The 16,675-nt window shown below is 40.3% G+C and overlaps 1 protein-coding gene across 1 annotated transcript in view; it reads left to right on the top strand.

Annotated features, from left to right (window-relative positions):
- The window catches only part of LOC119905978 (poly(rC)-binding protein 4-like), a 40,169-nt gene that overhangs the window by 21,807 nt on the left and 1,687 nt on the right, over positions 1-16,675 (top strand). Inside the window, exons 6-13 of the mRNA XM_038723430.1 lie at positions 1,123-1,254; positions 3,890-4,018; positions 5,172-5,246; positions 7,976-8,047; positions 10,121-10,162; positions 10,258-10,333; positions 10,853-10,902; positions 13,976-14,145. Of these exons, the coding sequence (XP_038579358.1) occupies positions 1,123-1,254; positions 3,890-4,018; positions 5,172-5,246; positions 7,976-8,047; positions 10,121-10,162; positions 10,258-10,333; positions 10,853-10,902; positions 13,976-14,145 (746 nt within the window). The remainder of the gene's footprint in view (positions 1-1,122; positions 1,255-3,889; positions 4,019-5,171; positions 5,247-7,975; positions 8,048-10,120; positions 10,163-10,257; positions 10,334-10,852; positions 10,903-13,975; positions 14,146-16,675) is intronic.

Genomic DNA, 16,675 nt, shown 5'->3' with positions numbered 1-16,675 from the left:
AGTGAGCTTTACAGGTAGGTAGATTTTTAGTGTTGGACCGAGCCAGGCTAGCTTTCCCCATTTCCAGTCTTAATACTAAGCTGAGCTAACAGGCTGCTAGCTGTAGCTTCATATTTAATGCATCAATATTCCCATGTAACTCTCAGGAAGAAAACAAATAAGTGTATGTCCCAAAATCTCAAACTATTCCTTTAAAATTGAACCTCATCTCGCGGCAGTTTCAGAAACAGGACTGAGCAAATGAAAATAATGGTAAATCTGTGTATCTCTTCACATTACATGAAACTGACTCTAACCCTTAAATAAGTAATAAGTCTACCAATATATAATTAAATTTTTTAAAATATCTTTTGAAACAAATCCCAAGGTGAACGGGTACACTGTGCTTGCAGCAGGAAGGACATGTGGACAATGTGTTACTGGCTCAGTTTTTTTTTTTTTTGTGAGTGTTTGTAAGCGCGTAGAACATTTGCTCACCACCGGTGCTTTAATTAATGTTTCCCCTTTGATGGAAAATTCAGCAGTTCATATGAAAGATTGAACAGCCTTTTCAGACACCACACTGGACTGGACTACATACATTGCTGGACTTCTCTCCAAGCACGTACTTAAACAAAAAGCTACAGAGGTTAATTAGGTGCAGATGCTGGATCAGTCTTTGCTCTCTCTGCCTCCCACCCAAAGCTTCACCTACCACATCCAGTATGGATCCCACCGGCTTAGTTGTGTTGTGATTGGTTTGGCTCAAATCATAGAGTAGAGGGCCTGCTTTGGTCTTCATAGTTTGGGATTGCTAATCAGCGGTGATATGTTGACTTGGTTCATCATGACGTGGTATAATTGGGGAGATTTTAATTTCACTCAATGTTTACTGTTGATTTACAGTATTAAAAACAGAGGCTGAGAAATGAAAAGTGTGTTTAGATTCATGTGAATCCCAAATAGACCAATAAAATAAGCCTGCTCAGTCCTAATTGTTGGAGTTAACACCCTCCAGTGTCATTTCTCACCCTCTGTTTCCACCATGACCTCTGCTGCATGATCCTTTTCTCTGGGACTCTCTCTCCTCTTTGTTTCCTTCCTACTCTCACCACATTTCTTCTTTGCCGCATCTCCCTCCAGGACCTGACTGCGCTGGTGGCCAATGGCACCATCAGCTCCAAGCCACCAGTCACCCTGAGGCTGGTCATCCCTGCCAGCCAGTGTGGCTCTCTCATCGGGAAGGGAGGGGCCAAGATAAAGGAGATCAGAGAGGTGAGTAACCAAAACACAAATCTACTCCATCCTCCCCATCCTTGCTGAAAATGAAGAGCACAAATCTGCTCTTGGAGATGACGGGAAAACAACTGCTGCTGTAAGGGAGAGATAATTCTGCTGTCACGTTTTTAGCTATTACTGTAAAATAAGCCCACCTGCTTGCACTAATACATTTAAGGTATGTATTTGATGCTTCTAGTCAAAAACACTGTAATTACTGTTCAAGTATGTTAATATAATATGGTTTGAAAGGTGGCGATATATTTATCTAAGACAACAAAGTGGTATAAAATAATGAATGTATGAATAATTTGTCACACAGCAGATCTTAAAATGCAAATTGTATTAGAGCTACAGGCGAGTGAAATATGTCAAGAAGCTGAATTTACAAAAAAAACACACAATACAAAGATGCACCAACAGTATTAGCAAGTAGTGAATAACGAGTCTACAGCACAGAAGTGCTTTGAGCTAAATGCTAACATCAGAATGCTAACATGCTCACAATGACAACGCTGACATGGTGATGTTTAGCAGCTATGGTTACCGTGTTTCACCATCTTAGTTTAACGTTAGCTGGTTAGCATGTTAACTTTTGCTAATTAGCGGTAAACAAAAAAGGGCAGCAGAGGCTGATGTGAATGTCATTAGTTTAGCAGGAAATTGATCATAAACAAAATTTTGTGATAATCCTACCTAGGGATGGGGATCGAGACCCGGTTCCAAAATTTCTCAAAACCCGAAAATCAATCAGGTTAGAGCCTTTCGATACTGCTATCGAGACTTACGGGTCTTATGATGTAACGTTACGTCTCAAGCGTCAAATCTGATTTAATGTGATGTATAAGAAAATCATCAGGCTGCAGTCTGCCTGCTCTCTGTCGGCTCCCACACACACACACACACACACACACACACACACACACACACACACACACACACACACACACACACACACACACACACACACACACACAGCGGAGCGAGAGGCTACGCCGTCGCGGTGGAATAACGTTACGGTGAGGGTTTAGTTAGCTCCAAACTACTGTAACGTTAGTTGATGACAGCTACGCTCGTTACTGTAAGTACGTGCAATAAAACCTTCGCAAGTTAAAAGACAATACTTTATCAATACACTTGTCTGTTAGGTAACGTTAAACATGTAGAAATGGTTAATTTAATCATCTCTGGCCTCAGTCTCTCATCCTGTATGTTTTATACAAGCACAGCTAACGCTAGCTTGGCATTAGCCAAATGTTAAAAACAAGCTAAATAGAAAGCTGTCTGTCTGGAGCACAGCCTGGTCTGTAGTCTTAAAAACACAGCTGCTGGCTGAGACAAACCAGCCGCTTCTCTTTCTACCTGGTAACGTTACCTGCAGCCAGCGAGAGAGGAAGAGGGACTGATACAGACTGATGTTGTTCTTTCTAAACGTCACTCACTACTTGCTATTGTAAACATTAATGTTGCTGCTCTAGAAACAACATTTAGCTGTATTTAAAATATTAAATTTAAAAAAACAACCAGCCAGTTAATATGTACACTTGAATATATGTTTGTTTATCGCAAGTGATATGTCATCTCAATATATAACTTTATGGCACATTGAATATTTACCTCATACCATGCAGGCCTACCTCATGCCATTGGGTCTGGTCTTACCAAATATCACTAAATAATAGTAAAGTGTCAATAGTGGTATCGATAAAGAATCTGATCGTTAAGCAGTCTCAATAAGGGTATCAATATCAATAAAAATTAACGATCCCCATCCCTATTCCTACCAAAGGTTGCTGAGACGTTCAGGGGCGTTGAACAAAGATCTGGGCCTTGTACAAGCATTCTCTATATGCCACTCCCCGCATCCACAGCTATTCATTCTAGTATATTTGTTGGCCCTCCTCACATGAGGGCCCTGTATACTCAGTCTTCAGTATTTCTGCACTTAGGTTGACTAAAATTGGATTAATGCTGGAAATTAGAGACAGTGCAGTCCTGGTGGATCACAACACACAGTGTGAATTAGCAGTGGCAACTCTGAAAGGGAAAAACTCCTGACTACATTTATGCTCAGTTGAAACATTAGGATTAAACTTATCAGATCCGCTGCCAGAGACGTCTGACACTCTAACTTTAGCTCTGCACTGACCTACAAATAGTCTCCCTCATTTTAGCCTTTACTTTCACTGGCAATGGCATCCAGTGGATTTTCTGCGGTTAGATGGATTTTCTCGTCTTGTTCAAAAAGAAATTTGTTTCAGTTACAGATTTGTTTTGTTTGTTTGGTTGCCACAGGACACATGCTCACTTACAGAAGCATTGTGTGATGTGTGAGTGTTCAACAATGGCCTCCAAAACTCCCTGCAGTCTGACAGAGATAAATCATAAAAAGAAGTCGTTCATGCCTGCGGACATGCTATATTGGGAGTATATCAGCTAAAATGGAGAGAATTACGTCTATGGACCATGGGAGACTTTTCAACATACTTGTTCTCTTTCAGTATGGGTGGAAAAATATAAGGTCAGCAAAGCCACCAGGGGTGCACGGAAAGGAGCCATGGCAGTGTAATAACGATTTGGCTTATCTCCAGAATCTAATTAATCTTTTTCTTAAAACCTCTATCATTTGCAGAGCACCGGAGCTCAGATACAGGTGGCAGGGGATTTGCTGCCCAACTCTACAGAGCGAGGGGTGACGATATCTGGGAATCAGGACTCTGTAATCCAGTGTGTCAAACTCATCTGCACAGTAATCCTGGAGGTAGGAAGCATACCATTCCTCTCTTTACTCCGCATACTCACACCTAGCTGACATCAGGATGCTAACATGCAGTCAGAGCCGTTCACCTGTATGTTTTCATTTCACCAGCATGCTGTCATACACAGTGTTGTGTAGAAGTCGACTATATTCAGTGCTGCTGAATACAGATTCTGTAGCATTATCGTCATCTAACATAGGAAATATCAAGAAAGTACACAGTTCCTATATTATTTGGACCTTCTGCGCTGTAAGCTCTCGGGCAAGACATTGGATAGAGTCAAAAGGTGCAACTCTCAGGTCAGAGCTCAGTATTGTTGGAGAGGACACTAAGCTGCTAACAGAAAACAAACTGGCCTGAAGCAAAATCTGTCCACCTTTAGACAATGGCTCTCTTGAGAAAATCGAGGAGAAGATGAGAGAAAAACAACCCACAGCACAGTTTCTCCCTGTGTGGCCATGGAAGTGCACAAGTCCTTTTTGTTTTGGCATTGCAGCTGGACGTGACTGACTAATTGCTAGTTTGATCCAGTTTTCCAGGGCTTTCTTCAAAGGCGTGCAAGTTTCATTAGGATTCTGTACCAGCAGCCTCTTGCTTTTGGCCCCGAGATTTAAATTATGCAAAGTTATACAAAGAATTTGCTGTGACTGCTACTGCAGAAAAGATGCTCTACAGTTTAAACCGCCAAACAGTATCTCCAACATTGCAGTTACTAGATAAGATATACAGTGTAATGCATGCTGGATAATCTCCTTTTCTTATTGGTGTCTGAAGAATTTTATCTTCAAATGGCTACTTGTCAGTGGATGCTTGATTTATCCAGAGGGCAAACCACTGCAGAGCCAGCAGCTTCGATGCAAACTAAAGCTCAAAGCTATTATCCACACAGAGCTCTCACAACACTGCTTCAATTATTCAATGAATGACTAGTATTATCAAAAGGAAAACAAGGAAGGGAATAACGTCAGTGTCATTAGCAGTTTAGTTCGTCATTAATTCTTATCGTATTTTAATGTACCAGAGAGTTCAACACCATTTTCACTTTGTGCCGCACTCGTTGACAAAAGTGTTGGTGCCATTTCAGAACTGATGTGTAGGGTTTCATGTCTATGAGATTTATGATAAAGATTTATTGTCCCATTTTCGACTCCTTAGTCTCCCCCGAAGGGTGCCACCATCCCCTATCGACCGAGCCCTTCACCAGCTACAGTCCTCATCGCAGGGAACCAGGTGAGAGATTGACACACACGATGTTGCATAGCTGATCTTTGATACACAGTGGTTCTCAAACTTTCCAGGGGGTTAGGGTTAGACTGGGGGGGAAATGTGGATCTTGAATGAGCAGAAGATGGATGAATGTGTTTTCCGTGGCAACAGTAAAAGTGCTTTCAAGCTAGCTAGGCTATCACAATCATTGTAGGAGCCTTGTGTGGATAATTTGGAGTGCATTTACATTACATCGGTAATATGTAGTGATTAGACTGTTATCGCTTTTTACCTTTCACCGCATGCAACTTTAATTGCGGGGGAATAATCCAACAAGATTTTGCTAAGTTACCTTAGTGGACAGTAAGGCAAGCAGAGAGTGGAGCCACACAGTTTTTTTTACCTTTCTTTCTCTCTCCCTCTCCCCTTTTTGTCGTTAATTAATCATTTTTATTTTCTGTAATTTCCCTGTGCTGATGTTTTGCTGCTAACCGAGTAAACAGATACATTGTTACAAGTGGTCCTGTGGATGGGAGCCTGAAGCTAAGGCTTCATTCAGTGGAAACCTACAATCATGGTTAGCAAGTTATATTTAAACAGCAAAACTAAATGTTTAGCATAAGGTGAACCAAATTTTTGACAGGGGACAAAAGAAAAACACGTGATGTTAGTCAAGTAAACACCAATAAAAAATACTCTTACTGCCAATATTGTAGAAGAACTGTGTCCTTTGTGGTAGAATGAGCAAAGTTTAACTTGCATATTTCATTTGCACAACAGAAAACTCATGTAAAGTCCTTGATAATATTTTTTCAAAAGAACAATATTACATTTTTCAATACTATTAATAGTAATCAAGGCTGCATTGCTTTGAGCTAAATGCTAAAGTCAGGAAGCCAACATGAAGATGTCTGGCAGGTACAATGCTTATTTACATTCACACCCACTTCACACTTATGATTAGCTGATGTGCAGAGGAGAGAAAGTTAAGTGGTGTTTGACCTTCTCTCTCTAGCTCTCTTATCATTATTTTCATTCTTTTTTTCTTTAATTTCCAATGAGGTCAGGCAGCACGTTCCACAAACTGGTCCTTTTTTTAGTATAACGTTAACCCAGCCCTATTAGATGTTTTGCAGGTGTTTGATCATAAACCAAACTTGAACAAATGTTTCTGACACAAGAAAGAAAGGTTTCGGGCCCAAACAAAGACACACAAACGGAACAGGTAAAAGTTGCTTATTTAGACAACTGATAAAACTTAAAGGTGAGGTGAAGTTGGCAGTCCAAAACAAAGCAAGGTAAATCCAGAGACAAACAATAAACAATCCTGAGAAATGAGACATCCGATGAAACACTGGTAGCAACACTGATGAGACAGTAGTGAACAATGAAAACTAAACCAACTAAATACACTAGGAGGTGTGCACATAATGACACACAGGAGAAACCATTTAGACAATCAGTGAACAAAGAGACTCCAGAACAACTACAAAGTAAAACAAGAACACCCACACCTCAGAACAGTGGCGCTAGAAGAAATGTTAATGTATTACCAAAGTTATTACAGTTCATCCAGAGGGGAGCATGAATATCTCTACTAAATTTAAGAACAGTCCATCTAATAGCTGTCAACATTTAACCCAGAACTACAAATGTCAGCCTCAGAGTGGCACTAGAAACAGAATACAGAAGAGAAAACTTTGACCTACTGGTGGCACTGAAGGGTCCAGAGTCCAGGGATCATCGTAGTCATTAGGATTTATCCTCTGGGCACCATGAATGTCTGTACGGTATTTCAAGAAAATCCATCCAATTGTTGTAGAGATATTTTAGTGTGGAACCGACTGACTCCCTGACAGTGTCATCGCTAGAGCCATACCCCTAGCAGAGATAGTTTGAGAACCACTGGATTTGCATTTAGGACCGACAACCTGACCAACACCAGCTTACATAAAACTACAAACATGTTTAGAGAAGGGGCCGATGATCAGAACTTTCATTGAAGTTCTTGGCTCATTCTTGTGGGGAAATAAGATGCAGGTGTTTCTTGGTGGGGTATCTGGTAGATTTTGTGTGTGTGTGTATTTGGTGGCTGAGTGGTATAGATGTCGCTGAGAAATAACAGATATCCACCCTCCCATGAAGCAAGTCACAAGATTAGCGAGTGAGACCGGAGACCTGCTCCTCTGGCTACAGCAGCAGCCAGATATTCTGCATAGCTGTCAGCAGTTCTGACACTGTTTGTGCTGCCTCAGACTCTGGCCAATTTATGGAATGGCTTTGTATTTTTTGATATTTCCCATTATAAACTATCAAATTAAACCCAGGGCAAGGTCCCGGTCACTGGGCGATGGCTTTTAATGAAGGCAGCACATTGATGAAGGATGTTTGTATAATTTGTCAGAGGATAAAATGAAGTGGAATGGGAATGCGTCTGCAGAGGAGTCATGGCCTATAAGCCTGTTTGGTGTGTTAAAGTGTCAGAAATGCAGCCTCAAGAGCCCATCTCAGACCAAATTTGATCTGTAGCGAAAGCACAGGGGGAAAAAATTAAATTGGAAGTTTAAATTCATTATTTTTATATCCCATTTATCATGGCGGATTCCAGTTGGTAAGCACATATTTACTCTCACTAATCATCACTGCCATTCCGAAAATAATGACTGTCCAGATGATAAACATTAAGATAATTCAGCAATGAGCGACATATTTTCCATCTGTGCTTCTCCGATGTGTTGCTTGTGTGTTTGTAGGTGTTTGAGGCATCAGAATTTGCACCCCACCCTCTTTACTCAGTCACCCAGGGTGGCCTGGACCTCCAGCAGGTAACTGGACCATCATTAATGTGACACATCTGCTTTTCTGAATCTAAAATTCTCTCCAGAAACCAGCTACCATTTTTCAAACCTTGGTCTTAAACTTCACTGTGGAGCACAGGAATTAGTTTCAGGGCTGTGGGGATCTGAGTGGTGAGTGAGAGCAGGGGTCGTGTGGCATGTCCAAATTTACACAGTCCATCATCTGGCACAAGGCTTTAAAAACAACAGCTGAGCGTAAGCTGCAGCTATTGTTCTACCCTGTCATAAGGGCTATAACCACTCCTGAAACACGATGCCATCACACACTACCAATACAGCCTGCTGTCTCTTTTTTTAGTCCTGCCTAGCTCTGCACCAGAAATATTTTGGCTATAGGAATATTCCTCCCAGCAGACTCTGTCATAACATCAGAATGGAAACAGCGGCCTCTGACAAATCAGCCGATTGAAATATAAAAAAAGGTAATAGGTGGTAATGAAATAAAAGGAGTTCATGATTCAGATCACTCGTGCTGTAAATGGCAGGGTTATTGCTACTAATTTGTGGTGTTCTTGTGCTCTCCTGTATAAACACAGCTCTAATGTCCTGCTGCAGTGTAAGGGCCGAGCTCTTCTCCAATTTATGACCGGGTCGATAGACAGACTGGCAGACAGACAGACAGATATGAAGTTAAAGTGAGGTGTTCGATGGGGGAGTGAGAGAAAAGGGGGTTAACATATGTTAGTCTGCATTATTTAAAGTAATGGGGGGATGGGTGATGCTGCATAGATAAAGACGATGTAAGAAATGAGAATGAGCAAGAGAGAAAATGAGCAATAGATACTGGACACAGGTCAAATATTAAATGTATATTTGTTGTTATTCAACATAAAAAAATCATGAAGCAGGTTCATAATAATAATAATATTATAATATGCTTTTAGGGAATCCTTTAAAGGGTCAGCCAAATTACAGAAAAAAAAATGAAAAAAATGTTCATTATTATATGAATATTTACTGGCTCTAACAACATACATAATGTTGTTTTATCAGCTTGAGAGTTGATGAATTTTCCTGATTTTGTAAGACACTGCTAATAAACCTGATTTTGAACAGACGACTACTTCAGAAAAAGACCCCAGCTGTAAAATATAATTACATACAGTAGATTTTCATTTACTTTATATTGGTGACATTTAACCCAGCACTACCTCTCCCAAATCCCAAATAAGTCAATTTGGATTTCTGTTATTTGACTTTTTTGTTTGTTTATAAGAGATCTAACAGCAAGTTAAACTTCTTTGCGGTCTAATTGATCTAAAATATTAGCAATGTCACTCTGTATTGTAGGACAGTGTTTATTTGTCTGTGAATGACATTTTGATAAATAAAAATAATATATGCTTGTTCATGCAAAGACAGTAGACCGTATAAAACATGAAATATTTTAAGCAGTGCTTAATGGGAATTCATGTATTAAGGGCAGCGTTGCTAATTCAAAACTTTAGTAACGGGAAAATTGTGCAATTGTTCTTGTTGACCACCATGTGAACACCACACCATGATGAATGAAAGCTTATTTCAATTCAGACTGTGCCAGTTTATCAATATAGAACACCACCAATTTTCACAGGAGTACTTAAAGTCTATACAAAACTGTTCTGTCGATTATCTAGAGTAACAGGGACTCTGAAAAGACATGTTCCTGTTGAATCTTTTATGTGTTTTTTTAAATGCTATGAGAACAACAGGCAAACTTCCATTTACCTCCATTCTATTGGGCTGGTGGTGGCAATCTCAGGGATGGATTTTTCAAAACGTGGCCAAATAAAAACAAAACCATTGTATCTGTGGTGGTAGAGACCAAAGGCTCTAAACAAAATATGTTTTTTGCTATTTAGGTGAAAATATGGTCAGTTGGTTCACCACCTCTCCTCTGTGTGCAGATGCAGGGGCTGAACTATTGACGCTAATATATTTTATTCTGAAAAAGAGGCATGTATTGACAGCAAAGCACTTCCATTAAGAGGTTGCAGATTTATTGCTTGTGTGTGATGTTTTATTGCTGTAATTTACCTAATGCAGGATGCTCTCTTTCAGGCCTACACTTTGCAAAACCAATATGGCATTCCACACTCAGAGGTATGGCCATTTTCTGGAAATGTTATAACTTAATATAACATGAGTAGCTTGTGGTTTAGTGTACCCAGCATTAAGTTCTGCTTTCTGTTTTACAGCTGGCCAAGCTACATCAGCTGTCAATGCAGCAAGGCCTGAGTCCAATTGCCCAGCCTGCTTCGACTATCATACCTGGTATTTATAGCAGTAATAATAATCAGTATTTGCTCTGGATTATATCTCACTGCTATGACAGGCAAACAGATGATAAAATTTAGCAAACTGTCCGTTAAATCAAAAATACAGTTTGCAGTTTTATATTTGCATTGCTCCTCCATCTGTAACTTGTCCTAGAGTATTTTCAACCTGCTTTTAGACGTGAAAAGTAAAAGCTTGCTGTCATTAGCCGTACTGATTATGCGCCTCTGTCAGTGAGGAAGGAGGAGTAGAGGCTTTATAGCTCTCTCGCAGAAACTGTTATGTGAAATGACACGTTCCGCAGAGTCAGAGAACTGGGAGAAAGAAAAGAATGAGTGCCGTGTTAAACATCAGTCCATTAAAATGGAAATTAACTGCTTTACTATATCTAGCAGTTCTCCACTCAAAGGGCTTTTCCAGCATCTCAGCGGTGGTTTGTGTGGAGCTGAATGAATATTGAAATGTCTGATACGTCGTCAATTTTATTCAGTTGATGCTTGTTCTTTCTGTCATCAGGGATGGACTCCAACTCTCAGACATCTCAGGAGCTGCTTATTCCCAATGATGTAAGGAGAAGCAACTCATAACATTTGAGTTTTTATTCCTCATGTTTGTATTTTCCCATCTGAACAACAAGAAGGCAAAAAAACAAAAACAAACAGGAAATCAGCGCTCATCTCACGTGTTCACAGCACACGAGCAGGTGATGTCAGATGCAGAATCTGCGGCTGCAAATGTCTGGTGTGACTTCAAAAGAGACGAGAGACATGTTTTGAAACTCACTAATTATCCTCATTATTCTAACCTCAGACTAACCCAAGGTTAAAGGGATTCTGAGCTGATATGGATCCTTTCGCATTATTGTCTGGGCTGCAGTTGCAGTGTCTTAGAGTGACTCCCATGAGTGCTCAGTAAATCCTCTCATGTTCCCTGACCTACTTAGAGGCTGTCTGCTGTCAAAACAGCCAATAAGAAAACAGACAAAGATCCTTTCCCTCTTCACTTAGCCTCCGCCAGGGTTTGATGAAACATCTCTCCAATCTGTATAGTGTGGAAATCAAAATGCATAGATCCACTTCAGAATAAAGTCATACTGCATTTGCCTTCAGAAGATGACTCTGCTATTTGGTTAGTTTGTACAGAGAACATCTGTTTATTAATTGTAGTAATGTTTCCTATTGATATTTCAAAAATGAGAGAGAAAGAAAGCTATCTTATAAAGAAAAAATATAATGAAGCCATTTATAATTTATGATTTAATTTGCAGCTCATATTGAAGGATGATTTTATTTTATTCTGTAATTTTATTACTGTCAACTAATATAGAATTGTTTTTTAGAAAAATGCTAAATAATGTCCTAAAACAGCTGGGCTCTGTAGTTTCAGCAAATGTTACTCAAACAAGAGTAAATAGTGTATTTACTGGGGAATATTTTCAGCTGGGGATTAATACGCACTACAGAGTATAGTACAGCAGCAGGATGGTGTGTATGGGACTGACTCAAAATCAGTTACTGTGCCTATGTTCGTGGTAATGAAGGAACATGTCACCCAGTGCAAAAGTGTGGCTCACTGTTTCCTTTGATCTTTTCACGGGATTTGTCAACAATAAGAAAGATATAGAATATTGCCAGTCTTATCCTTTAAACTGTATTGGAACTTGCCGTTCAAAATACTCCTTCAGTCACACATATCGGCAAAGAAAGAACAGCGATTTTCAGACTATAAAATTGATTTTCACTTAGCTTACTTTGTTTTACAACAGAGAGAAGAGAAAAAAACAAAACAAGAATTGATTGGTTTCACTGTATATAGAATATAGCCACAACCCTCCAACAGCAATTTTAAAATTCCTGAAGGCTTTTTTTCCTCCAAGCACGGCACCACATGGCGAGTGGCACAATGCATCAGAGGAATGAGGAGAGTCCAGCGCTATACGTGACAGGGACAGCTGTAAGCTCCAGCCATTGTTCCAGAAGAGAGGACTTATAGCCATGACTGAGCCTCCTCAGCCCTTCGCTCCCCCTCAGGCCCGGCCACACTCCGACCCACACAATCCTGCCCTGTGCTCACACACACTGAGCACTGAAGGAGACTGGTGCACACACACAGATGCATTGAGAAAGTGCTTACACCCAGTCAGCAGTATGTACTGTACTTCTGCCCAAGGAAGATTTAGCCGGAAGAAAAATGGCTGCACCCTCACCATCCCATCCTTCTTCCTGTGTCCTTTCAAATGACTGCCTCAGCAGGAACTCAACAATATATAGGCCACTTATAGCTGAAGACCAGGAGCACTATGCAGCATTAATGTTATTTGTATACTTAGGAAAAATAATCACTACAGCTAACATACCTGCGGTGTCTCCTGTGTAATTTTTTTTAGCTCTGGTTGCATTTTGTTTTCAGGTTTTTTTCCAGGTGGTTCATATGGGAATGCTGTCTGAGGTCATACACACCAAAGTGGGTGAGCTGTTGACAGCTGGTATCTATTGACAGCTGGGTTTAAAAGACCAGAGCCCAGTAGAGATTCTTGGTCTCAGTGGGGGAGAGACGTTATCTCTGATTTAAGGTCTGCTGTGACCATTGTCTCTAGAGTTGCTCTCTGGGCAGGCTGCACCCCCACCCCACGAATAAACTGCTGAGCCAATAATAGCCAGGCAGACCCACCAGGTCTCTGTGTGACAAATCAGACATTGTGGAACAAGCTGCTTACTTCTCAGGAAAGGAATGTGAAATGCAGGGACAAGTGCAGCACAAACACTATGTTTGTGTGTGTGTTGTGTATTTCTACCTATGCGTCAGCTGCTGTTAAGATGCCAGCACACACGCACACTACAAGTACTTCATCACTGTCTGTCCCACTCACTATATATCTGGCAGCATAACCCTGTCGCTGAGCCCCGACACCCTGCACTTGATCTGATATACACAGGCCTGAGCTCTGGCTCTGTTAAATATCTATTGGTGCTAATAGGCAGGGGTCCAGGTTGGAGAATGAAAGCAGAACAAAAGTGATAATGTATTTTGGAATGCAATAAAACTGGTGTCATTGTCTAATCTACTCTCAGCAGAGAGCCGGTGGGACTGTATATTATATATTTGAGTTATTTTCCCATTATGTTTTCCATTAGTGCGGAGATGCGTCTAGCTGGCATGTGTTTGGGAAGTGATTTGTTTGGGAAGTCATCACCACTCTGAGGAATCAATAACCTTTTAGCCACTCAGATTAATGAGAGGCAAATGTGCCTTTCCCCCGTCTCTCTTACCGGTGTACATGCAGAAGCAATTAGGGAGTCTTGTGCGGTGGCGGGTGGGGTGGTTGGCGGGGGGCTGTGCTGTTGACATGCATGATGGATGACCAATCCACTGAAGACAATGTTATTGCAATATTTGAAGTGGTCTGCATTAAGTCAGTTCAGCAGCACCGCACATTTCTTTATTGTTCTAGTGCTTTGCTTTTGCCCTTTTCGCCAGGATCACTTTCATCAGCATAACAACCAACAATAAGAAAAGGCTGCATTCAGTCAAACGATTTATTGAACCCTCTCCTTGTAAAGCATATCCCCTGTCCTCTTCAGCGTGTCACTTGTCTTTCCATCAGACTGACCGATCTGTCTCATCTCTGTTCTTTTGCAGCTGATCGGCTCAATCATCGGCCGTCAGGGCACTAAGATCAACGAGATCAGGCAGGTGTCAGGAGCTCAGATCAAGATCGGCAGCCAACTGGACGGGACAAGTGACCGTCATGTCACTATCACAGGAACACCGGTCAGCATCAACTTGGCCCAGTACCTCATTACCTCCTGGTAAGGCCCAGTGTACAGCTATCTAATGAATCACAGCAAGTGCAGGCCTGAGAGAAATACATTGGTTTAAAAGGGTCAAAGGTTATTCTATAGAGTGGTAAAGTGATAATGAGGTTTGTCCTTGTGCTGCTGGTAATTGGCCTCGAGGGAATGAGCCTGGTTGTATTGTACTACATAGTGTCTTGCTGGAATTCAGTATTTGCAATGCAGCTCTGGCATCTTTTGTTAAATTCACTTTTCTTATACATAAAGATCATAATGCAAAAAAATCGTATTGTAAATCATTGAAGAACACATAACAGAACAAATCTCAGACCAATAAACCGATTTAAGAATTAAAAGAAAGAAAAAAGCACAAAGAAAAAAGAGGTTGTGTGTTAAAAGAGTTGAAAGTTAAAAGAGCAATATGTACTTCCTATTATGTTTCTTTTTTTTATATAAATAAAATATGAGCCCAAACTTCATAGAACTCCCCTAGGTAATTATCAGTCTTTGCTATTTGAGAGTCAAAAGAAGCAAAGTCTGTCATTAATTCTAACTATTCAGCAAAATGATGTTTTGTCTGACAGAGATGGCATAGAGCAATAATAATTATTTGGATACACCCTGTAGTAGGAGAGACCTGTCTCCTTATAAACACAATGTGGCAAAGATGTATGCAACCACTCTCCAAAACTTTTAATAACTCGTTTCCAAAATGGAGCAATAAAAGAACATTTACCCTTATGTTTACTTGCGATTGACTTTAATTTAATCATTGTTTGGCATCCCTTACACCACACTGCTTTATGTGGTCAAATAAAAATTATGAATCATTTATTTCCTTTAAATACTTTGCTATTCTTCTGGGTTCATTAAAACCCAATATGTAGACAAATAATTAAGTGGTGACCCTCATATTTGCCTCAAACAGCAGTTGCACATTGGTTGAAGTTGACAAAATACATAATGACCATGAAGTATTGTTATTACACCAAATAAGGATTACATTTTTGTGTTTTATGGGCAATACTTGAACGAACATAATACTGTGCAAAAGTTAATGGAAGGTGTGTAAGAATGCCTTCAAAAATAGACATGTTAATAGATTATATTTATCAGTTAACAAAATTCAAAGTGAGTGAAGAAAAGATCAAATCAATATTTGGTGTGACCACCATTTGCCATCAAACAGCATCAGTTCTTCTAGGTATAGTTGCACTAGGTCAGGAATCTTGTAGACACACTGTCTGTGTGATTAAACAAACCAACAACAGGTGTGAATGATCACCAATTCAAGTTGTCAAATTCATAAGTGTAGGAAGAATAAAACTGGGTGAGGAACAGCCAAACTGAGCTAACAAGGTGAGGTTGCTAAAGACAAACACACATACGCTTTGATTACTTTACACTTTAATTACTTGTTTAATGAAATGTATGGGGTTGATTGTTCTTATGTTGTATGTATGATGCTTTGGCAATGTTGTTGTTACACATTCATACCAATAAAGCCAATTTGAATTGAATTGACAGTTAACTTTCAAAAGTCATACATCATGGCAAGGCTGAGCACAGCAACAAGACACAAGGTAGCTATACTGCATCAGCAAGGTCTCAACCAGGCAATAATTTCAAGGCAGACAGTGGTCAGCCAAAGAAACTTACTGCAGCAGGCACATAATGCTTACTTTGCTTCGGAAGATGTCCAGCAGTGCCAACAGTACTGAACTGGCAGTAAACAGTGGGACCCTGATATACCCATCTACTGTCAGGGGAAGTCTGGCCAGAAGTGGCCATCATGGAAGACTTGTGGCCAAAAAGCCATACCTCCAGCATCGAAACAAAGCCAAGCAATTCAACTGAGCGCTAAAACACAAGAACTGGGGTGCAGAAAAATGGCAGCAGGTGCTCTGGAGTCAACTTTTGAAATATTTGGCTGTAGCAGTTTTTTCGCTGAAGCATGGTGGAGGTTCCTTGCAAGTTTAGGGCGGCATTTCTGCAAATGGAGTTAGGGATTTGGACAGAATTAATGGTCTTGTCAATGTTAAGAAGTACAGGCAGATACTAAATTTATTCTACAGCATGACAACGACCCCAAACATATAGCGAAATACATCAAGAGCTTTCTAAAGTGTAAAGAAGAACAAGGAGTCCTGGAAGCAATGGCCCCCGCCGAGCCCTGATCAGCAACATCAACATCATAATCTGTCTGGGATTACATGAAGAGAGAGAAGCAACTGAAGCTGCCTAAATCCACAGAAGAACTGTGGGGAGTTCTCCAAGACATTTGGGTCAACGTACCTGCTGAATTCCGTCAAAAACGTGCAAGTGTACCTAGAAGAATTGATGCTGTGAAGGCAAAGGGCAAATATTAATTTGATTTAGATTTTTCTACTATACTCAATGAACTTACTTTACAGCATTTTTTCTATACCTGCCACTTTTGCACAATACTATATATTCCTTTTGTTTGCCAAAAAGCAAATTACAGACGACGAAATGTACAGTGTGTTATCCTACATATTGTCATAACTTTGCATCAGTTAGACCC

Source organism: Micropterus salmoides, unplaced genomic scaffold, assembly GCF_014851395.1.
Source record: "Micropterus salmoides isolate LMB-PRFRI ecotype aquatic unplaced genomic scaffold, ASM1485139v1 Ms_hic_scaffold_16, whole genome shotgun sequence".
In the NCBI taxonomy this organism is placed as follows: domain Eukaryota; kingdom Metazoa; phylum Chordata; class Actinopteri; order Centrarchiformes; family Centrarchidae; genus Micropterus; species Micropterus salmoides.
This window is presented reverse-complemented; position numbering and strand designations above follow the sequence as displayed.